General features: G+C 40.6%; 1 protein-coding gene across 8 annotated transcripts in view; it reads right to left on the reverse strand.

Annotated features, from left to right (window-relative positions):
• phf21b (PHD finger protein 21B) overlaps positions 1–24,113 on the reverse strand; it is a 68,043-nt gene that overhangs the window by 5,338 nt on the left and 38,592 nt on the right. For 6 of the 8 annotated variants that reach the window (XR_009207378.1, XR_009207377.1, XM_058417148.1 and 3 more), the window contains 11 exons: positions 18,255–18,488; positions 8,788–8,880; positions 7,363–7,689; positions 6,259–6,393; positions 5,909–5,960; positions 5,741–5,814; positions 3,545–3,599; positions 2,739–2,761; positions 1,593–1,751; positions 1,416–1,482; positions 1,217–1,320 (listed from right to left, as the gene is read on the reverse strand). Coding sequence is in view for 6 of the 8 variants with exons in the window: in XM_058417148.1 (XP_058273131.1) it covers positions 1,217–1,320; positions 1,416–1,482; positions 1,593–1,751; positions 2,739–2,761; positions 3,545–3,599; positions 5,741–5,814; positions 5,909–5,960; positions 6,259–6,393; positions 7,363–7,689; positions 8,788–8,880; positions 18,255–18,488 (1,323 nt within the window). In the remaining 2 variants the exon portion in view is untranslated. The remainder of the gene's footprint in view (positions 1–1,216; positions 1,321–1,415; positions 1,483–1,592; positions 1,752–2,738; positions 2,762–3,544; positions 3,600–5,740; positions 5,815–5,908; positions 5,961–6,258; positions 6,394–7,362; positions 7,690–8,787; positions 8,881–18,254; positions 18,489–24,113) is intronic. The other 2 variants (XM_058417145.1, XM_058417147.1) reach the window with 1 other exon arrangement.

Raw genomic sequence — 24,113 nt, forward strand, 5'->3', positions numbered from 1 at the left:
TATATATACACTACCAGTCAAAAGTTTGGACACACCTTTTAATTCAATGTTTTTTGTTTAGGGATTTATTTTCTACATTCTAGAACAATACTGGAGATTTCAAAACTATGAAATAACACACATGGACTTAAGTGATCCATATGTAATGACAACAAAAAACAGTCAGTTGTTATTTTAAGACACGAAGGTCAGGTGTTCTGGAATAGTTCTTGCAAGAACAGTATTGTCAAGTGCATTTGCAAAACCCATCAAGCACCATGATGAAACTGGCTCACATGAAGACCATCCCAGTAAAGCAAGACCAAAACTGACCTCTGCTGCAGAGGAGAAGTTCATTTAGAGTGACCAGCCTCAGAAATCACCAATTAACAGCACCTCAGATTAGAGGCGTTATGAAGGGTTTACAGAGCATCAGTAGCAGACATATCTCAATATCCACTGTTCAAACGAGATTATTGTGTATTTCGGCCGCCTTCAGCATTGTTTTACAATGTAGAAAGAAATAAACATCAGGAAAGACCATGGAATTAGGTGTGTCCAAACTTTTGACTGGTAGTGTATATCGGTGTGTCCATCATGTTTGAAAGCTAAGATATTTCTGTAAGCACATCTGTGCACTTCTACAGAGTCCAAATCATTAAGCTTGTTAACTTGTTAACAACTGTACAAATTATAACAAATCCTATCGAGGTAAACGCATGTTTGAACTAGTTAGAAAGATTGACTGTTCACGAAGCAAGTATTATTGTGTTGTGGAAAAACAACATTAAAGAGAGTAAGCCTGCTGTCAGCATGTAAAACCGAAAATTTAACATGGTTAGCTGGGACCAGCATGGTAATATTGTAGGTTGTAAGTTAATCTAGGCTTTATAAAGACTAAACACGAAAAATATATAAGCACAACCTTGGAATGGAATTATTTACACATCCACTGTTCTATGTGCATAGACATAAAATGTAGAAATGAAGCATGATGGTGTTCATTGTATAGGAAAAGCAATCAAAGTGTTATTTTTCTCTTACACAACAATTTGCTGTTGTTTAACGTTTAAAGCTTTTTAAGAATATATTAATGTAGAATGTTGTGGAATCTCTAAGTAGTTCCTCTTAACAGTAATGATATAATAGATATAAACATTCATTTCGTTGCCTCTGTGTGTCGCAGTAAAATATGCATGGCTTCTGAGCCTCAACAGTAGTAGAACATGAACTGTACCAAGAGTGATTTGTTGAGTCTCTGATCTTCGTCTTTCAGGTGTGCACACTCTTTCTTCAGCTCACTGTTCCTCCTCATCAGTCTTCTCTTCTCTTCCTCTCTCACTAAACACAAGCACACACAAACAGGCATTAGACATCCTCAGCTACAAACAGACGGCATGTATGTGAAGCATTAACGCACATGTAGAGGATCATACCTGTTTTGTGTGTAACGTAGGATTGAACAAAATTATGTGGCCAAGACAAGTTTTCTTTATTCAGTACCTTCATAAAAGAAAGAGAAAATAACCGTTAAATTCATGCACAATGCTTTTATACACGGTTAGTTGCTATAACAACCCATACTCATATTTTCAATGTGCTGAGAGACTGACCTTCTTCTGGCACTTAGGGCACATCCACATGCCCTTGGGTGGGGATTTGAGCGGAGGGTGTAAGCAGTCTAGGTGGTAAGCACGGGTGCAGCTATGGCACTGCTGAAGGTTCCCTTCCTCTTTGCATACAGCACAATGGTCATCATGCTCCAGCTCCTCCTGCAGCACCCATGCACAAAACACCACACTTTAAAGCCCTGTTATCAGCATCCTGCTCTGTACATCTGTATTACTTCAGTGTACAGGCAGCAATGTAACCGCAGTGATGATTGATTTTTAAAGATAAGCAAGGTACCATGTTATTTTGATTGATTCATTTAATCTGGGCTCTAGAGAGGCGATGTTTCTGCACATCAGATATAACAGTTCTTTCAGATATACACACACACACTTCCTCATTTAAAAGCTTCACTTGGTTTATGCAAGAAGACAATCAAATTGCATATTTAATTAAAGTGGGGTTAGCTCTGTTATTTAAGAATCGGCATGTGGTGTAGAGCTGAGGAATGTATATGAATGAACTGAGCTGTTGAGAGTTACAGACCTTTGAACTTATAACCTTTTAAAGGGTAGTATAACATCTTAACCAATTACCAAATTCTTTATGTATTTAAATGGAAATGTTTAAGATCCTTTTGCTTCAGTTAATGTTCACATCAAGCATCAGATTAGCATGCTTTTTATAGTCAGACAGGGTGGTTTAAGCATTGCTGACCTCCTGGGATTAGATAGTTTAACTAGATAGTTTAGGATTGAAAAAGCATTGCCTGGTCTGGCACCAACAACTCTGCCAAAGTCCGTCAATGAGATCATATTTCCTCACCATTTAGATGTTTGACCTGTCTCTACATGACTTTATTTATTACACTATTGCCACTTGATACGCTGGATAATTGCACGAATGTTCCTAATAAACTGGACAGTGAGTGTAGTTTTACTGCCGTTTCTGTTCGTCAGTCTAAAATTACATGCATAATATATGAATGCATTTATATGCTTAATATTTGTAAGTGATCATCTCTGACTATGTCGAATGTAGCCCTGATGTATACTTTTCAAGAACAATAAACAACCGGTTATAGATCATGACAGAAAGCCTTTGGCCCCTCCTCCCCCACACAGAGAATCTTGAGAGTGGCTACGTACCTTCCAACACAGATCCTCAGAGTCTGGTGTGCGAATAGGAAGCAGAGAATTAGTTAGTAGCTTGCAGAGTGCAGAGACAGGGTTATTCATGGGTTAGATTACAATTATAGCCATGCAACAAAGCTGAGCACACAGAACTAAAGCTTGAGGCGCTTCTTTTTATAGCGCTGTCTCTATTGGGTTTTGAACAACAGAGCATGATATAGAGCGTTTTGTGTTTGAGTTTCCTGAGTACAGAGGCATATTCTCCTGCTCAGAAGAGCTTTCAGTGGAGAACCTTCAGTAACACTGCAATTAGGTTTTGTTTTGAAGTTAGTCTTGTAGTAACAGATCTATAAGTAGTATAGATATGTATCATAGTAGTGTCTGTGGCAAAGCAAGCACTTTCATGATCTCAAAGACTCAAAAAACAAAAAGCTGAGAGTTTGATAATTAGGTAAAGACTTATGACACAAAAATGGGCAGTGCAGTGCAACAAGGGACAGTTTGGGTGTGTGTGATTGCCTTAGAAAACACACATCACACACATATAGGGGTCTATATGACACCGGGTGCTTCATTAAAAGCCTGAACAACTCTTTTGATTTGTGGTCAGAATGGCACTGCAGACCTGAACATATAAGTTTTTGAGTCTTTGATATTCACTCTACATTACATGAGCTCAGATCCTATTTGTCTCGCTGGGTAACATGGTATTCTGTGTGTGTGTGTGTGTGGTAACATGGTGCATGAGTGTGCCTCTTCAAATGTAATTTTGTGAGCTCTACCCCAGCTGTTGTGTTGATGGGAAGAGAAATGAGTTTTACCTCTGGCTGATAGGAAGAGGGGGCTGTTCAGGTAATTTGATGCAAGCCTTTTGCGCTGGAAAGCAATGACGGAGAAACATTTCCACTGAGATCACAAACGTAAAATGTATGCAAAACGTCTAATACATTTAGAGAAAACAGGACCTGCTTATTTATTAGTTATTAGACTTTTTTTCTTTCTACTATGAACCTTAATAGATGATGTACAGAATGATATTTTCTAATAAACAAATAAATAAGAGAGGAGAAGAGTATGACCTCACTCCCTGGCTGATGTGTATTCTAACTGCAGTTTTTCTGTACCTTACACACTTCCATTATCTGTTAGCATGTATGCTTGGTATATTTCTCCTTGTTACCGTTTCCATGTTTGAAGTGACTCTAAGTGCTTAATCATTAGTTTCTACCACACAGAGTACACAAACTTTTGCCACAAAAACATTTTTGGTTCTTGTTACCTACTCGACATTGGTACCAAAAGGAATTAATTAGGTATAGAAAAGCACAGCACCATATACACGAACAATCCAGAATAAAATACAGGATAGTCTGGATTGTAGAGGCTGTTTTTTGTCAATATTGACACAAAACCAATATTATTTAACAAGAAAAACACTTCACATGATGAATTGTTTAATATTTCACTATATATATACACTATATTGCCAAAAGTATTCGCTCACCTACCTTGACTCGCATATGAACTTAAGTGACATCCCATTCCTAATCCATAGGGTTCAATATGACGTCGGTCCACCCTTTGCAGCTATAACACCTTCAACTCTTCTGGGAAGGCTGTCCACAAGGTTTAGGAGTGTGTTTATGGGAATTTTTGACCATTCTTCCAGAAGCGCATTTGTGAGGTCACACACTGATGTTGGACGAGAAGGCCTGGCTCTCAGTCTCCGCTCTAATTCATCCCAAAGGTGTTCTATCGGGTTGAGGTCAGGACTCTGTGCAGGCCAGTCAAGTTCATCCACACCAGACTCTGTCATCCATGTCTTTATGGACCTTGCTTTGTGCACTGGTGCACAGTCATGTTGGAAGAGGAAGGGGCCAGCTCCAAACTGTTCCCACAAAGTTGGGAGCATGGAATTGTCCAAAATGTCTTGGTATGCTGAAGCATTCAGAGTTCCTTTCACTGGAACTAAGGGGCCAAGCCCAGCTCCTGAAAAACAACCCCACACCATAATCCCCCCTCCACCAAACTTTACACTTGGCACAATGCAGTCAGACAAGTACCGTTCTCCTGGCAACCGCCAAACCCAGACTCGTCCATCAGATTGCTAGATGGAGAAGTGCGATTCGTCACTCCAGAGAACACGTCTCCACTGCTCTAGAGTCCAGTGGCGGCGTGCTTTACACCACTGCATCCGACGCTTTGCATTGCACTTGGTGATGTATGGCTTGGATGCAGCTGCTCGGCCATGGAAACCCATTCCATGAAGCTCTCTGCGCCCTGTTCTTGAGCTAATCAGAAGGCCACATGAAGTTTGGAGGTCTGTAGCGATTGACTCTGCAGAAAGTTGGCGACCTCTTCGCACTATGCGCCTCAGCATCCGCTGACCCCGCTCCATCAGTTTACGTGGCCTACCACTTCGTGGCTGAGTTGCTGTCGTTCCCAAACACTTCCACGTTCTTATAATACAGCTGACAGTCGACTGTGGAATATTTAGGAGCGAGGAAATTTCACGACTGGATTTGTTGCACAGGTGGCATCCTATCACAGTTCCACGCTGGAATTCACTGAGCTCCTGAGAGCGACCCATTCTTTCACAAATGTTTGTAAAAACAGTCTGCATGCCTAGGTGCTTGATTTTATACACCTGTGGCCATGGAAGTGATTAGAACACCTGATTCTGATTATTTGGATGGGTGAGCGAATACTTTTGGCAATATAGTGTATATATAAGTAGTTCTGAATACTACAGTCTATCCTGAGCTAAAAATAAACCCACCTAAGCACGATTAAAACCTAAATAAAAACCACACAACAGCTTTAAAGTGAAATATCTTTATGGTAAAAGTGCCAAAGTATGTTTTAGGCAGAAAAGCTTGTCACAGTGACTTCCCACAAGTTTCCCAGTTATTTTACAGATTGTCTCATCATTATTTGAAAGATAAATCTCAGCTAATCCTAACCATTTGCCAATTTTTTTTAACAAAAATGTTAATGCAGGTGAGTTTGAGAGCTACCTCTGGATCAAACAGGCTGTATGCAGGGTTAGCCGTACTTCTTCTCTTCCTCTCCTGTCGTTTGGTCTGGATTTCTGCAGTAACAGTGAAAAGATAACAGTTATTGTAGAAGTTTATCACAGGAGTCGGTTACACTCAGGAAACGGGATCCTGTGCGCAGCAACTCACCTTCCAAGTGTTCTGTAGTGACTAGGCCGAGCGCTACCATGAAGGCAATTTTCTGCAAGGTAGAGAGAGGGACAGTGAGAAACCTAAAATTCATGGCAACAATGCCTTGTGGCTAATAGCATGTGTAAGCCTTTTCTGTCTAAAAATATAAAGATTTTCATCTTAGGTGTGTTACATAGAAGGCACACTTCAGTAAGGGTCCCCAGGACATACTGAGAATCAGATTGTGTAAATATGATTTCAGACAAGTATTTCCTGGAGGTATCTATGGTTATTTCTTGACACCGGATATTTCTATTTGTCTGTCAGTCCTTATTACAGATGCAGTGGAGTATATAGAATGAGCATACCTCTGGGTCTTCCTCCTTTTTATTGGTCTTGTGTGGGGGAGAGGGGGCAGGACTGGGCTCCTGAGAGGGGATCTCAGCCTGGGGGCCTGGAGAACCCTGAGAGCTGCTAGGGATCTGTGGCTGGATTATAATCACCTAGAAAAGCATACGAAATCCAAAATGAGGTGTAAACACGTTTAGCATTGAGGACGTTTCATTTGCAATAAAATAAGTATAACACCTGACTGCTGAATTATTGTTTAAATAGCTTTTACCTTTTACTAGTTTCATTAATAGTATGACTTAAAGCTGGGAAATCTTTGATTAATCTTTGGTAATCTCTACTATATAATAAATGCGTGATGTTACTGCCCTTTCTATAGGAGGTAGGAGAAAAAATGTAGCCTATGTGAATTGAATGAGACCAGTGGTCATGCGGACCACCACTCTCTCTTAACGACAACGTAATGAGCCTCACAAATCTTCCTTGTGTCAGCCACAAGCCATTTTTCATCCCAGCCTGAGATTAATTACTGCTGCAAAACTCATACGCAGGGATGAGACCCTACTCTGAGACACTTCAGGATTCTAAAAAATTACTTGTCACGCACAAGTGCCCAGGAAGGTTAAGTTGCACAATGAGGGAACGATTTCCCAAAAGCATTACGGTGTAACCATCATAAGTGTTAGAAATAGTTCTGTAGCACTGTAGCATTCTGCCTTTTAGAAGTGTTTGTACAATGCTGCATTTCTAAACTGTAGCAATTGGGGCTACTTTAAACGTTACAGGCTCAGCAATATGATCATATGATATGCTTGTCTTGCTCTGTTACAAGACTGACTGCTTTACAGGAACAAGCTGCTGGTAGAATGTGAGTTAAAGAAAAAATGCATACTATAATAATATAATACAATAAATAAACATACAATATAAATCAGTTTTAAGAAAATATTTACATGCTGCACCAAATATATAGATCCATAAACATAAGATTGGAAAAGACTCTCCACAGTCTGTTTCCTAGTCACTTGAAAGGAAGAACAATTGAGCTTTTGGATTAAATGTCTGATAACTTTCACAGGAGCTGTAAACTGTGCTGATAGCTGATCAGGCTACTGTCTGACCTTGCTGTCTGGGCTGAAGATCAGGGGTTGCACTTTCACTGCTTCACTCATGGCTGCCACTCCATTGGCTGCGGGTGAGGTGGCGGAAATGATGGCATACGCGACACCAGGGCTGGCGGTGGCTGTGGAGACGCTGGGTACGGGCAGGGGAGGTGGCGTGATCTCACCCTGGCTGCTGGACATCCTCTCTGGGCTGAAGGTACCAAGTCCCTGGCTTTTGGGGCTGACCACAGCAGTACCACGTGCCAGGCTCAGTGGCTGGCTGGACTGCTGCTCCTGGCACGGGCTGTGGGGAAGGCTGTCCGGGATCAGAGTCTTTGGCCTAACCTGTTTTCGGCAGAGTTTGAAGGGTTAATTTTATGTGCTTATGACTCAGACCAGACAAATTTGCATGATTTGGAAAATAATGAGCCATTTCTATAGAAAATGTTCACCGTTCAGTCATGGAATAAGCAAAATTGGTATAATGTGTGTAAACAAAGTATAAACAGATCCCTAAATAGCTTTCCCTTCTTCTCTAGTGTTTTGACCGTGTGCGAGTGCATGGCTCAGCAGTATGGCTTTATCTTGGGCCTGTACTGCCCCCCTGTGGTCTTCTCGTGACATGCACATACGAGCTTCATTTGTGTCCTTATCAGACACCATTATCTACATTGATCCATTAAGACGACCAATGGAAACAAATGAGCTCAGCTTGAGCAGGGATTAATTGTGTGCACTGTCTGAATGGATGGTTGAACATGGCTGGGAGGCTCAGTCTTAAAGATTTATTAGCTATGTGATTTATCAGATAATCTCTAAAATTTTGTCCTGTACTTTAATGGACACTAATCTGTATTTGAGCAGTGAGCTTGTGTGTTGTACATCGCAGATCTGAGCTCACATGACCCTCATTTTGTCAACACTGTGGGTAAATAAATGAAAAACTTTCAGATTCTGATATGGTCATTTGATTTTCAATTGAAAATACATTCAACTGTTACTATTATTATTATTATTAATAATAATAATAATAATAATAATAATAATACATTGTGGTCATCGCAGTGCCTTTAAGAATCAATATTTTATTTTACCCAAACCTACAATTAAAGCAAACAGATCAAATCACTACATCTAAGCTCTCATCAAAGCAAGAAAAAAGATCTCTAGGCTTAAACTGCAGACTCTAAGGCTGATCTGAAAATGGAACAGCAACACTCCGGTGCTTGTGAGAAATAGTTTGGCAAATGTGCACATGTAGTGTATGAAATGGTCATTTTAAAAGTAAGTGTAATTATAGCAACCCCTCAGGAGATTTAGCTAAGGCTGACCTTGCGTTATGATTTCTAGCATAGTATGTCAGACATTAGATGCAGTCTGTTTTTTATGTGACACCTGAGACCTGAGGAAGAACAGGATTGTGTGTGTTTGTGTGTGTGTTACCTGAGGTAGCACAGTGGGCGACTGCCCTGCCAGCCGATGCAGAGAGCTGACCTGAGGCACCTTGATGGGCACTGCTGTGAGTGTTCCCAGCATCTGTGATGGAGAAGAGATGTGCTGTTGTAAGACTTTGTGTAAACAAACTTTGTTTTGAGTACTTGTGTTAAAGGCTGACAGGAAGTGACTATTCTAAACACATTTCATCCCGAAGAAACTGTTACGACTGGGCTAGCAAACTTCATTTCGCCCACCAAACACAGGCTCAGAATCATATTCCCTTTATTTGTGTTCATTTTGTTCGCCATGCACCTCCAGAGAGGTTAAGGGACTGGATCAATGCTAATAAGTAAGTGAGTAAGAGCAGGAAACATGAATGCATTCTTTAAACTCTCTGCCATGAAAGATGCTCAAAACCAAACGCCCACTTGTTTTCCTTGCTTCAGGAAGTGCTCTCCCCAGAGAAACGCTACTGAAACACAGGAAACAGTCGAGTTCATTATTCTGCTGTATTCAAAAGACTGTACACAGTGGCCCAGTACTCAAGGACCTTTACTATTCATAGAAAAGCTGGATGATTTTTTCTTCTTTAGCTGATTATGGATTTTAATACATATTGGAGTATGTAAGTGAGTGTAGGAGAAATATAATAGCTATACCTAGCTTTGCCATCCATTTAGATATTAGTGCTGAAAGAAAAGCACACTGCATGTGTAATAACACAACCACATACTTCTCTTTCAGCACCTACTAGCTAATAGCAGAGATTTAACCATTGAAGATGAGGAATTTAAGACTCTAATATTTGGTGAATTTGTTTTCATATTCTGAGAACTGTCGATGAAAAGAAGTGCTCAGAACTTGCTGTTGTAGGAAGGACATTATTTACTGTCCAGTGTCACCCGAATAAGGATGGGTTTCCTTTTGAGTCTGGTTCCTCCCAAGATTTCTTCCCTCATATCATCTCTGGGAGATTTTCCTTGCCTCCATTGCCTCAGGCTTCTCATTAAGGATAAAATATAGGAATAAAATAGTAATATTTTCATTTTTTTGTGAACTGCTGACAATATTTCTCCTAAATTCCAAATATAACTATTGTTATTTAGAGTGTATATTTAAAGGAAATGACAACACATCAAAATAACCCAAGATCATGCAGTATTTGTAGAGCTTTAATAACTCAAATAAAACAAAATGCAAATCATTTGTAAACAAATTGTGTTATTGCTTTGGCTAAATAACATTAAGAAATCAGTATTTGGTGGAATAACTCTGATTTGCATGTGTTTTGGCTCCATGATCTCCACCAGTTTCTCACATTGCTGTTGGGGAACTTTATACCACTCTTTTTGCAAAAAAGCAAACAGCTCAGCTTTGCTTGATGGTTTGTGACCATCCATCTTCCTCTTGATGACATTCCAGAGGTTTTCAATAGGGTTCAAATCTGGAGATTGGGCAGTGGTCTCTTTTTTTTTCCAGAGCTGTATATATATTTTCTTTTCTCTGTTTCTATACTTCTGTAAAACAATGGAGAATTGCTCAGACGTAAAACTCTGGTATACACCGATCAGGCATAACATTATGAGCACTGAGAGGTGAAGTGAATAAGACTGATGATCTCCTCATCATGGCACCTGTTAGTGGGTGGGATATATTAGGCAGCAAGTGAACATTTTGTCTTCAAAGTTGATGTGTTAGAAGCAGGAAAAACGGGCAAGCGTAAGGATTTGAGGGAAACCAAATTGTGGTCCAAGGAGGGAACAGTGGTGAACCGGCGACAGGGTCATGGGCGGCCAAGGCTAATGCACGTTGGGAGCGAAGTGTGACCCGTGTTATCCGATCCAACAGACGAGCTACTGTTGCTCAAATTGCTGAAGAAGTTAATGCTGGTTCTGATAGAAAGGTGTCAGAATACACAGTGCATGACGGGTCAGGACTGTTTTGGCAGCAAAAGGAGGACCAACACAATGTCAGACAGATGGTCATAATGTTATGCCTGGTTTGGTATATGTTGCAAATCAGTAAACTAGAAGATAAAGAAAAAGATGACGTTAATCTCCATCCATTGAGTCAGGACAAGAAATAATCTCTACCTGCCTGCTTGTCAGTACAGAGAGTTTGTGCTCCAGTCTATGTAACACTGAAGTAATGGACTGTATTTGTTTTTAGTTTGAAAACAATCAGCATCAGCTACTTTCTGCCTCCGACATTTCATCCATGGACTATAAAGCATCTTATATATTTTGTAGAGTTAACTGTCCAAAAACTCAAACAAGAGCTGATTGACTCTCCACATTTCAGTGTGCCACTTTCAAGTGGGAAGACATTCTGTCACCAACATCTTTCACATTTTTCATCTTATAACACCAAACAGGCATTAAAAATTTTTTTTTAAAAATTATAGTTGGATGGTCCAGCACAGGAGGAAAGGACAAATATAATCAACACTCAGTGGTGGATTTAATGAGTGCTTATAATAAAATTTTGGTAATCAGTCACTGGACATGGTCATGACATGGAGAAATTGTCTCAATAAGGATTATCTGTGTTGAATTCTCAATGCCTCACACATTTTTAACATTGAATCCTTGTATGTTTCAGCATGTGAAAGATATCACTGGTGCTGACATGGCATTCTCTCACAGGAGATTTCCCTTGCCTGGTGACTAATGATCTCCAGTGAGGGAAATGAGATTGTGTGTGTGTGTGTGAGAGAGAGAGAGAGAGAGAGAGGGCGAGAGAGAGGGAGGAGGGCCGAACAGCCTGTAAACTTAAGCTAATAATTACTATTTTTTAATTAATACACCATGGTGACCTTGCATAATTTTAGGACTGAAGCTAAAAATACTGCAGTCCATTCTGCTTCACAGGTGGACAACACAATGTTATCTTCTTTTTTTTTCATATTCAAACCAAAAGTTCTTATTTTCTTTTACATATATCCCACTAACATGTTTGCTTCTGTGTAAGATATCTATATACACTTAGAATGACCTTAAAAAAAAAAATCTGCTATATAAAAAAAAGCTAGAAACATATGTTTGTGAGCTTTTGCTTACAGAAACTGCACTTAAGGACATGGTAGCACAGCATGTTTTGTTCAGAAACAGCATCACATTTCAGCAGTAAAGCTTTCTCCATGTTTGTGTTATTTCCTCGGCTGCCAGTTTAAACAATGCTGGTGGACAGGAGCTGATTAGCAGATTAGTGGAGACAACAAACTGCCAGTGCGAGCTGTGAAACATGACACTGCAGTGGGGCTTAAGATGCTGAGGCGAGCCAGTAGACACAGTGCAAACACACTTTCACAAACAGAGATGTAAGAGGAACAGCAGATGTGAGGTGCAGAAGCCTCTCTTTGACAAATGTATTCATTTACTTTTACCGGTAGTGTTGTAGCTGAAGGACAGTACTGCAAGCACGTTTTAAACATAATTTGCGACACTGAAAAACGGCACATACGGTGGTAACATTCGGTTATGGAGTGGTTGAGCTAGCTAATTTCTTTTGTATACAAAAAAAAAATTTCACACAACGTACAAAGACCTTGAGGACATGTACAGTTCTGTTGTTGGCATGTATGAATGGCTTTTTGACAGGGGCTTCACAATGAGATATTAGGAACAGAATTATGTTTGACCAGTAAATCTGCCCTTCAAGGTCAACCTTTCATGAGCAGAGTAGAAATACTGCTTTCACAGCCCAGCACACTCTACACTCTCACTCATACTGATAATTTACTTCCAAGCCTAATCTATTGTGTTAAAATATGAAATGTGAATCACGGCCCGGTTCTTTATCAAGTTCCTCACAGTGCAGTCTCTGATTACTGATTCCTACGTCTTTTGAATAACCTATATTTGGAAATGGATGAAGAATATTCTGCTTGTTTTTTTCCAGGATTGCAGCTTTGCTTAAATGATTGGCAAGGCTCACGTTGTGCTCGAAGCACATGGAGCTTTGTACTTCCTGTTTCTGCGTCCTCAACAAAGAGAACAAATCAGAAAAGTTGGAGCTCCCGTCCTTTTAAAAACATAATCATTCACTCTCACGCTGTAAAAATCCCTCTTCCTTCCATTGTGCCAGAGAAAGCCTAGAGAAAGTGGGGGGAGGGGGGTTAAAGGCCTGTTCCCATGGTAACGGCAGGGATGAAAATTCTCCCTTGGTGAGGGCATTCATTTCTGTAATTGTTGCCCCCTGCTCCCCAAAACCTAAGCATGCTTTTCTTAGGCCTCCTCTTGAGTAAGAATATCATAACCTACAAGTTGCTTTAGTCCTCTATTTTTATTTTATTTTTTTTGAAGAGTAATGAGTAAAAAGCAGTGGGGCTGCTGAGGTAGTCCTGGGAGACGTGTGTGTTCCCCACCCCCTAAGCCCCTCTCTAAACTGTCTTCAATCTGAGTGAAGATGTTTGTGTGTGATAGCCAGACGGGGCATAAAATATATGTCTGGATCGGTTCCATGCTGGTATGTGGTATTTTTGTGAAACCTATCCAGCTCTGAGCCCTGACAGTTCATCCACTGGACCCAATTTCACTGGCTATTTTGAAGAATACAGATAAAGAAAGGAGAAAAAAGAGGATAAGAAGAAGAGTTTAAGTGTTTCTTTCAGCTCTGCCTGTCCCTTGTCTCCTCCTTCTTGGCTGTCAAGAGGAGAAAAAGAGAAACGTTTAGCCTTATTTTTTCCTCTTCCATGCTGAATTGAGAAACCTTTTCAGTAGGCATGCATTTGGCTTTCAGACGCTGACATTTTAGTCTGGCCTTCGGTGTTTCCTTACTTAGCCCAAAATACACGGCGTTGCTTTAGCCTTTCCTGGTGTAGGATGTTCTTCAAATATTCCAACCCAGAGAATCAGAAATGTGCCCGGTCGTTATTTTTTAGTTCAGATACAGTTTTAAAGCATCCGCTTTGTGGCACCTAATCCTACATTGTATATTACAAAACTGGGTCAGCTAGTGATGCTGAGAGTTATGACCTGTGAAAATACTGAGATTGAACCCAAGGACAGAGGTTTGTTTCGACTGAAAATGAAGAAATGAAGCTCAGAGACAAGGACACTTTTTTGTCTCCTGTATCTCTGCCATGTTGTCTGGTGTTTTCATCACAAGCTCAGAGAAATATGGACGCAGCAGGGAATCAGAAAGGAGAAGAAATTGGAGAGTGAGTGAGAGAGGGATCGGAGTGTGCACTTTAACAGACACATTTCACTTGTAACCAGGCATTCTCTCATTTCATTTTCAGGATGAAAGGCTCTCTCGACACAGATCCACTGCTGTCGCTACCTCGCTACAAACCTATTGTTCTGATTCACTGGGATCATTTTAGAGAAATGAAATGGTAGGCTGACATTTCTTAAAAAATGTGTGGAAATGAGAAATTAAACAACTTCTGTCAAAAAGCCAAATGAAGGTACTAAAGTACTGAGCATAGTGTACACAACCTCCCTTATTATCAGTGTAAAATGAAGTGACCAGTGAGCTACGGTGTAAAATACATCTTCACAGAATCTCAGCCAGCTAAACCACATCTCATTACGACCGGTTCCTCTATATGAACTAACTTTTTCAGCATAAGGAAGGCAAATAAATATTTACAACAATCTTCTCTCAGCAGCAGTTTAGTGATGCTTGCTCCTAAATCTGTAGTGTACAATGGTGCTGACGGCCACTTGGGGGAGATGTGAACGACCAAAACTCAATTCTCCACTAAAAGCCTGCATGCTTACACCCTCCCTGGCTTAGAAGGTGGGTTTGAATGGTAATCACACTGAGTGATGGAAGTTGCCTTAACTGGAGTCAGGACACAGTGTACAAGCCTGCTTTTCTGAGTAAATGATTCATTCCATGTACCCTTAACAGAGAAATGTGTGACCATGACCACACTGCACAAAATGAAGTGGGGGAAAAAAGAAAAGATCAATCTCTTATAGCTCATGGCTCCAAGCTGGTCACAATGCAGTACAGTCATCTCCTAAATCTAAGCACTGCAGCCATCAAAAGCTAGGACAATACAGGTAGCACTGGCTGTACCACTTATAAGGTATTGAGTAGTGACTGTTGGAGCGAGTACCTACTAGTGGGGCAAACAGGCACAGAGGTGGGCATGGTGCCCATCTCGTTCAGTTACTGCAAGGCCAGCGGTTTGAAGTGGCACCCCAAGGAGACTTTAGTCGTCGTTGCCTGCTTGGTAACTCCTGCAGGAAATCTCAGGTACCACTGCCTCCCAGCTGTGTTTACACACACATCCACAGTGACAAGAGAAATCACATGAAAGCCTGCATGTGTACATATGTGCACGAACGTATGTACGTGGATGTGAAAGGAGGCTAATTGAGCAGCAGTGTGATACTTTTACTGTCAGTGTAATTAAAACTATTCAGCGAAGTGCAGGAAAGGCAGTGCCAATGGCGTCCAATTTAAATGCTATGTGTCGTGCTTGTGGGTGTCATTCTGAAAAGGCTGGCCAACATTAGACTTCCATTAGCATTCACAAGCTTCAGAGGCTAAACCATTTCAGTTAACACTGAGAAATGTTTACCTTCAGCTACTGTCATATGTTTGGCTCCACAGAGATCCATTGGCTAAAAGTTTTATTCTCAATATCTAAGTATTACTAGTAGGTCAGCCTGTTTAGAAACATAACACATCGCCACAGCTGTGCTGACAGATTTATCTCACTATTATACTTGACAATGAGTGGCTAATTGATACGGGTACATGTTTCCGCAATTAATTTCTTGCTCATCACAAGTAGATTTGTAGCCTATTTCTTAATCCTCCTGCAAAACAATCTTCTGATTCTTTATTAAATCTAAGAAATTTTATGATAAACTGAAGGTCATTTGATTGGATTGCTTTAACTATTTCTCTGTTTCTCTGTCTTAGTTAAAAGCAAAAAGGCTCTCTGGCTATGGTATCAGGTTATATTTATTTGTTTGTGACTTGCTACCATTATTACGCCAAATTCTAGGCCAGGTGCTTTGTACTAATAACTGCAACACTGGACTCTAAACGACTTGTACCTATATTTCAATAATTGAAGTTACACATGCTGCAACACAGCAACTGCAAAAGAAAATGCAAACAAATCACTACAAGCTTTGTCTTTGCTTGTCTTGTCACTTCAGTCAATTCAGAACATTCAGTCTGATTGGCTGAAAAGAATTCTAGCTTTGTGTTATTTCTGATAAAAGCGTATTTTTCAGCAGATTTGTATTACTGCACTGACCACAGGTTGCTAAGCAACATCTACGTCAAATTACTCCGAGCTGTTTTGAACTGCTAACATTTAACAAATATAAAATATGATGATGATGATGATGATTATTAATGCTGCTCTGTAGCAAAATGTCTCTGCATGCTTATTCACTGACTATTTAAAAAAGAGATCTCTGTTTGTTTTTTCATCTATATCCAACAAATAATTTTCCAATGACCTTCCATGTTAATGCAGAAAACCAGTATCGTACTACTTTATTTGTTATTGGCATCAAAGGCAATTATTTAGTACTCTGCAATTTTTTCCATATGTGTAGTAGTAATATCAAAAAAACTGTCCATCATTTGGAACATACTTAGGCTGTTGTCAGTGGTGTGCAGAAGCATTAGTTCATATAGACATCATATAATTTGGTGTAATTCCTTTATTTATGGAATGATTTTTATCAACTATGATATTGTTGAGGATATTTTCACTGAACTGCTCAGAGTTTGTTTACAGTCTGCTATTTTGGCAGATGTCACTTTGCGTGTTCTTGTTTCAGTGCTGACCTGAATCAGCCTGCTGTCACCACAAAGCAGCTCTCGAGTCCCATACCAATTCCCCCAAAACACTTGTGCACAGAAACAATGCTCCTAATGTGTGCATTCATGCAGTGTCTCACTCCATCCACTTGCAACTCATTATTGATCTCCAAATTAAAAGCCAGGTGGCCTGGACCCAAACCATCAACCATCACCCATCACTACTCCCCCAGCAAAACAGCCTGGAATTGGATTGGATTTCTTAAAATATGTGTTTTTGTGTTTTTGAGGTGAAATTGCACTAGCTTGACCCCAGCTTCCTAACTAGCTCTGAGCCTTGGCAACTGGGAAAAGTTAAAAGCTGCATTGTGCTCACTCACTAAACACCACAACCACAAAGATCTGTAAAACCATCCTGCTGCCTGACCCCTCTCCCTGTTCCCTTTCACTCAATCTGACAGATCTGAGGGGGAAGGGAAGGCCAAGAGACTTGGACAGGGAGAAGTGGAGAGAGAGGGGTGATTATTTAGACGAATACCCCCCCCAGGAAAGGGGTGATGCACTGAGGAATCACTGCTCTAAATGTGCAACTGTTAGGCATCTCTGCTGGATACTTCAGCATTCATCTGCAGTCATTCTGAGCAGGTCTATAGGCTACAAACTACAATAATAATAATAATTATATATTTCTAACCTATCATAGATTTGCCATCAGCTACTGCCCCCTTTGTTAGGATTTTGTATGGCGTCTTCAGGTTGACTGACTTTTCCTTCAGAGCCGAGCATTAACATTTGACTTTATGAACTTGTGATATATGTGTATATATATATATATATATTTTATTTTATTTTTTTTTACACACATAACCCATGTGACATGAGCACTTGCTATCCAAAGCTATTTGGAAATAGCTTCACAGACCGAGGTGCAATTCTTCTAAGGTGTGGTTTCTGTCTTGCTGTGGTTGAGTACAGTTTTAAATTGTGCTTATAAAACACTTACTCTTTAAAGGACTACAGACGAGACAGCTCCTAGTATTTCCAAAATCAATTGACAGACCATTCCTGAAAGTTTCTACAGTCTAAGGGCAGTGCTATGGAAGTAAAAGCCAGCTATATAATTGATGAAGTTACAATCCATGAATATAATCAATGGTGTTTTGTTGTGGCTGTGGGGACGAGGATAAATGGAAGTTGTCTTTTCTACTGTCTCGTTTAGAGCCCAGGTTATTTCACGTTAAAGCTAACTGCTATATATCATTTTAATATTTGCCTTGAGCTTGCAATTCACAGCGGTGGAAATGAGTCTTGGATCCTCCCATGGTTTCTTGCTTCAAAGCTCCATTTTAAAGAGCTGGTCTTGCTCCTTGTCAGATTTATAACAGATTTATAACAGATTTTAATCTGTTATAGGCCCAGTTTCCCAAACATGCTGTGAAGTTAAGATCATTGTACATTGTAGAAAGGGTCTTCAATGTGAGACTACCCGTATCAATTGAGAAGTTGTCCTGTCCTCATACAACTTTGTTAGTGGCATTGTTTAGTTTAGTAAACCAACACAATAAAGATGCAGCAAGCAAATAGTGAATTAGCAAGCTTTAGCCTGAAACACTGAATGTGCACAAAAACTATGCAAGAATATAACCCTCATCATGCAGCCCAAACTCTTCTGTAACTTTTTAAGCACCCATGTGTGTTGTGTAGTATTCGTGTGTGTGGGGGGGGGTTACCTGTGAGTGGCACAGCTCCCCCGGTCTGTGCGCTCGGTTGGCCGTTTGAAGGTTGATGGGGGACGTCTGCAGCGTGTCAGAGTTCGCCGCCTTTTGTCCGTTAATGTGTGCGGTCACCATGGAAACAGGTGCCTTGGCTGGCACCACAGAGATGGCGATGCTCTGGCTGGGAGGCTTGATGAGGGAGAGCGGCTTGGCCGGTGTCCCCACAGGACAACTTCTTACAGCTAGCTTCTGTCACGCACAAAAAGAGGGGGAGAGGGAGAAAGGTTATGGAAGAAAGGAAAAAGTAACACCCTTGAGTTCCCATATCTGCAACACAACCAAAGGTACATACAGGAGGCAAAGAAAAAACTGTGTTCCCAGTCTGCAGAAGAGTGGAAAGACACTAAAACACACCAGCATTTGCAATACTGGACCATTTAAGTTTCCTAAACAGGATGAAGAAACAAACCATTTAGCGCATTTAGCAATACCACAACGTTTCTAATTTTGATCACATATGAGGTGTGAATTTAAGAACTGAAGTACTACATGAAACACTTGAGTGAAATGTAATAGTTCATGCAAGTAACAGTGGAGCTTATTATAGGAATTTAGGACTGCGAACATTTGAAATGTAAATTCTGGCCTATTTGTATTTGTTTACGTCTTCATCCGGCCACTTTTCTCTGTTCTGGGAAACGGAAAATGAAATAGCTCATTCGGCCCTTTTCATTGTCCTTGAGAACAAAACCAGCACAAAACTACATGTGTAGTCTATTGCTTCCCTGAAAGCTTGCTTGTCTCACAAGCTACAGATCTGTCCTAATCGTGTCCTTCTCTCCTCCGTATCTCTTTCTTGCTCGCTCCGTCTTTCACTCCACCCACTACACTAAAGGAACAAAAAAAACAATCCAAAGCCGAGATAAGTACAGTTCACACTCCCACCAGTGAAAGAGGAGGCACACTAAATATTTTATATTCCATTCCACTGCCCATGTCTTTCTCTCTTTGCCTTTTATCGTTTTCTATGAACTGTGTAGACAGGGGGAGGGGGAGAGGGGGCTTTCATATTTAGCCATTTCAACATGGGAGGCCATTTCACTCACTCTCCTGCTCCCCTTTCACTTGGCCAGCCTTGGAAAAAAAAAAAAACCCTTAAAGTAAATGAACATATTCTGTATGTCCTTCAAGTGCTGCCTCTCCTTCTGTTGCTAATAATACACACTGGCTGAGTTACAAATATAAAAGAGCTTCAGTAATGACGAGGAAGTCACGTTAGGTGTAATGATATTCCGTGGTACATGCACAATCCAATAGACTCTTCGTGTTATTTTAAACGTGTCGCTCCTTTAAAGATATATCATGTTTCTCATGCACTACTCTGCACCAAATTACATCAGGCTCTGAGGCTGGGATGGGAAAATACTCTGTTTGCATTGAAGCAGAGCAAAAATAAATAAACAAATAGACCAAATTGATTAGATTCAGCTTGCATTTTCTAGTTTTTTTTTTTTCTGCAGAGTGTCTGTGCAGCAGGGAGGCTATGCTCAATGCCTTCACAGCTTGGTGGACTCACAATTACCTAGGCTGAGTGCAGAGGGTCTTGTATACACACACACACACACACATACACACACACATACACACACGCCCTGACAGCCCCGTTCAGTGAAAGAAAATAGCAGAATGCTTGAGATTCATTTAGAAGCCTCTGCTTTCCCCCCTGCATGCCTAATCAGGGAAGCAGCTTCTGTTGTGTCTTATAGAGGGGGATCAGGCAGCCAGGGCAGCCCGGTGCACTCTGAATTTATGGGATCAGGGAACTCGGGCTGTAGAAAAAGGATGTGTGTGGGGGGTGATGAGATCCTGGTGGTGACGAGGGAAAGTGATGGTGGTAGTGATGGTGCTGGGGGTATTATGTGGAACCAAACAGATCTTCTGATCACAGAGGAAACTAAATTCTTGCTTTGTGCCAGAATCTGCACTAATCAGCATGACCTACAAGAAGAAAAAAATTGAAAGTAGTGCACGCCAGGGTCCTTTCCTTTCCTCTCCCCTTTCTCAGCTGATTCTGCCTTTCATTCTGACATTCACATTCTCATGCATTTAAAAGAGGATAGAAAAACAAATGTGTTCATGGCAAATTTCTTACTTTTAGACATATAAGACAGCCTGTTTGTTCTGGTTCTAATTCTATGGCACTAATGCTATTTTCAATTTATTTATTTATTTATTTTGCATCCATTAGCTGATTTGTGCAAATTATCGTCCACCTGTCTCTCTTATGTTGAAGATTCTATGGGGTTTTTTCATATAGTAATAGATGATAAAAGCATTGTGGATTAGATAAAAAGAACATGGGTAAAATCTAAAAAAAACAATATTCAAATTATTATTTATATTTAAGGTATTCATGCACCGGAAGAATATCTCTGCTCTCTGTAGCCCGTCTCTGATTCTAGAAACTATTCATACGGAGATGGTGAACTCTTGACAGAGATGAGCAGTCATTTTCATGCTTCTCTGTAATACAGTACCCAGCTGTGAGCTTGATTTATACACACACTCCACCTCTTAGAGCCTTCTCTAAGTCTGTGCACTGAAGTAGATCTTGCCCTATAATCCTATCACTTTGAATAACAGAATCGACTCCTCTCATTTTCCTACAAGTCGTCACTTCAGGATCGTTTTTTCCATTCCTGTTGCCTTCTGCTACACCTTAATGAATGCTTATGCACTAGAAACTGTGAGTCCTTTAAAGGCCAGCTTAAAGAAAGCCCTAGCTTTGCTTCCCTACACACTGTGCTTGTTTGGAGATAGCTAACCACCAGAAGTATATTAACCCAGATTCAGGGCACAGATAAATGAAGACAGAAGGAAGAAAAAGTTTTAAGCAGGGTCTATTAAAAACACTAAATGTCTCACTGTGTCCACAAAAGCGTGCTGTTTGTTGAGTTACGGTGTGAATGAAAGGCTCATTTGCTTGGGGTTATTTATTAATGCCCTCACAATGTGCGTGGTAGTCGTCATTGTTTCAGGGAATCAATGTAATCCACAGGCATCCTCAGCACCAGTTTGCATCTGGCCTAATGTCCCCATGTGTTCATCCCAGCGCATCTCTGATTGTCTCAAAGGTCACCCATTTCAGTACCCCTCACTAATACACACAAATACACCTGTATACACTCTTATGCACTCACATTCTAAACACGAAACGTAACAAGAGATGGAAAATGACTAAAATGGGAGACAGCTGTTAAAAAAGCTCCATCTTTCTCACTGCAATGCTTTTACCTAAGAATAATTGCAAAATGCAATCCTTACCCCAGAATCTGAACACAAAGAGCAGCTTTTTTGTCTTGTATTAAGGTGACTTGCGGTGTCAAGGCAAACAGGAGCTTTATGAAGGAGGCCACGTTTACCTTTCACGCTATGTGTACTTCACCGTCCGCCAAATTACGAGCTGCGAGCCGCACTGTACCACTTCATCCAAGATCAGAAGCATGTTTACGAAAGGAAGACTTAATTGGTCATATTATGCCATTAGAAGCCCTTCAGTGTGGATTCTAAAGCTGAAAGAGGCCTCGGTTAATGTATACAAAGTGTGAAGTGCAACACCAGACAATAACAACACTGCCTCTGAGGCTGTAATTGCCCCACAGAGCTGTCAGCTTTAAAGTTGATGCAAAATAACAAGTAAATTGCTGTCTTTCGGGAAAACAAATGGCAAGGGTTGATTCTAAGTCAAACATGTCATCATGACTTGTGCCGTTATTATACTGATGTGGTCGTACAAATAAATCAATCATTTATGCTTGAAATAATTGTACAATACAGATGGGGTCCCTTAGAGACTAAGCTGGATTAATACATGTCCACAACGAGAACAATAACATGCAAAAAATCTCTTTTTTCCTGTACCGTGTGCCGGTGTAACACTTCTTGACAAACCCACTACATAAAAGGACTACTTCCCAGCGTGAATGTGGCAGTTGGACCCAATCAAAATGCACACCGCAGGCAGGTGTTGTTATGGTGATCAGTGTGAGGAACAGGCAGTCGGAGTGTGTGTGTGTGTGTGTGTGTGTGTGGAAAGGGGAGGAAGGGGTTACTGTCAATTTCTCTCATAGCCCTGTCATTGCTGTGTGTACTTGCAGGATACCAAGGAACTGTGATGGGTGATGATGGATGCCACTTATTAGGAGAGTGCTTAGGCTAAATTTGGTAACAGCAGTTAGGAGTGGTGCCTTAAGGAATCATTTTCTTCCAGCTCCCATTTCTCTCGATTCAAAACATGAATCAACCATTCTCTCTATTCCCTTTCGGTCATGATGCTGTCGCCTTTTCATTTCGGGTGCTAATGATTAACAGACTGTGTTGATTTAACGGAAGAGGAAAACCTCTCCAATGTCAGCCAAATCTTCTGAAAGTGCTTGTGCTAACTTCTCTTTGAGCGCCTGATGATTCATTCAAGTAATCCCTGACTCCCATCAGAAGGCGTCAAAAAGCCTGAATATCAGCATTAGCTTGCCATTGAACTTGGAGGTCTGGATTGAAATGTTCCTTTAAAGTGCATAACATCCCTGATCCTTTGGCCACTCAATAGTTCGTGGTGACACTGGCAGCATATGAGATGAGTGACAGCTCGGTAAGACAGTTCACGGGGTCTTGAGCAGAGGTGTGTGTAGAATAACTAAAACAGATGAAAAGACTATTTTTTTTTAAATGAAGTAAAAAAATAATAATCATACAACAACTAGACAGTACTAATAATAAAAATAATATTGTCAAATTATTCTAAGCATACATAATCTAAACATGTATAAAACATGCAATGTGTAGGGAACAGTTGAGATGTGCTATGTCGGGGGGGGGGGTCAAAGAGATGCGTCCATCATCTCTTTAACCCAAAATAAAAACCAATGTACTACTCTTATAAGTTCAGTTATTCAGTCATTTAAATAAATGTAATGGAGTAAATGTAGAGTGAAACTCCATTACATCAGTTTGCAGTATTGGAGAGAAATGGTGAATGATACTAATGACTTTCTCATATTAGTATGGAGGCTGGGGTGACTGAATTTAAACTGAATATTCAGTCGCTCAAGCCACGATACCAGCCCCCCCCGCAGCAGACAGAGCACCCTTCACTGCCTCATAGCAGCGTGTATATGAATCATGTCACCCATCAATATCTTCCATAGAAAGGACACGTTATCAGCAAGGCCTCAACATGTCAATCAAATACCGCAGGCTACTAGGACAATATGCAAAGTACAGCGCATACCCAGTGGAAGCCATCTATACTGAAGGCACTCTAAAGCAAGGCCTTAAATCAAGGTGCTTCCATAAGGAAGAGAGATAATCCAGGGGTGAGTGTGTGTGGTTTTGAATGTGCACCAAGATCCTTATGCCAAACTCTGGGCTCTAGGCCAGCCTCCCATGCACCCTGGGGTCTGGATGCCAGGGTTTCTTATGGTGGAAATTAATCAACACATGATATAATGTAGCCATAAACAAAAAAAAAAAAGAGTCTGACATTAAGAGAGTTTTTGTGCCACATTTCACGACTTAAAGACCATGTTAGTGAATGGGGCCAAAACAAAAGAAGGGTGCTGTATTTAGGTCTGGCATTTGACAGACGCCATATTTCCAGGAAACCTTATCCCAAGTAGGGTGCATCTGAAACTGCATGCGTAACAACAAGCGCGCCCATCTGGTGCAGGAATAAACCTGACAAGCAACCTTGTATCACAGAAGCCGTTTGCTGAGCTGACATCTTATTCCACAGGAGTAATAATGCATCTTCAAACTTATGTTAAAAATATATTTATAAAACAACTGCATTGCTTTAAGTGACAACACTGGTGTATC

Source organism: Hemibagrus wyckioides, linkage group LG19, assembly GCF_019097595.1.
Source record: "Hemibagrus wyckioides isolate EC202008001 linkage group LG19, SWU_Hwy_1.0, whole genome shotgun sequence".
Classification (NCBI taxonomy): Eukaryota; Metazoa; Chordata; class Actinopteri; order Siluriformes; family Bagridae; genus Hemibagrus; species Hemibagrus wyckioides.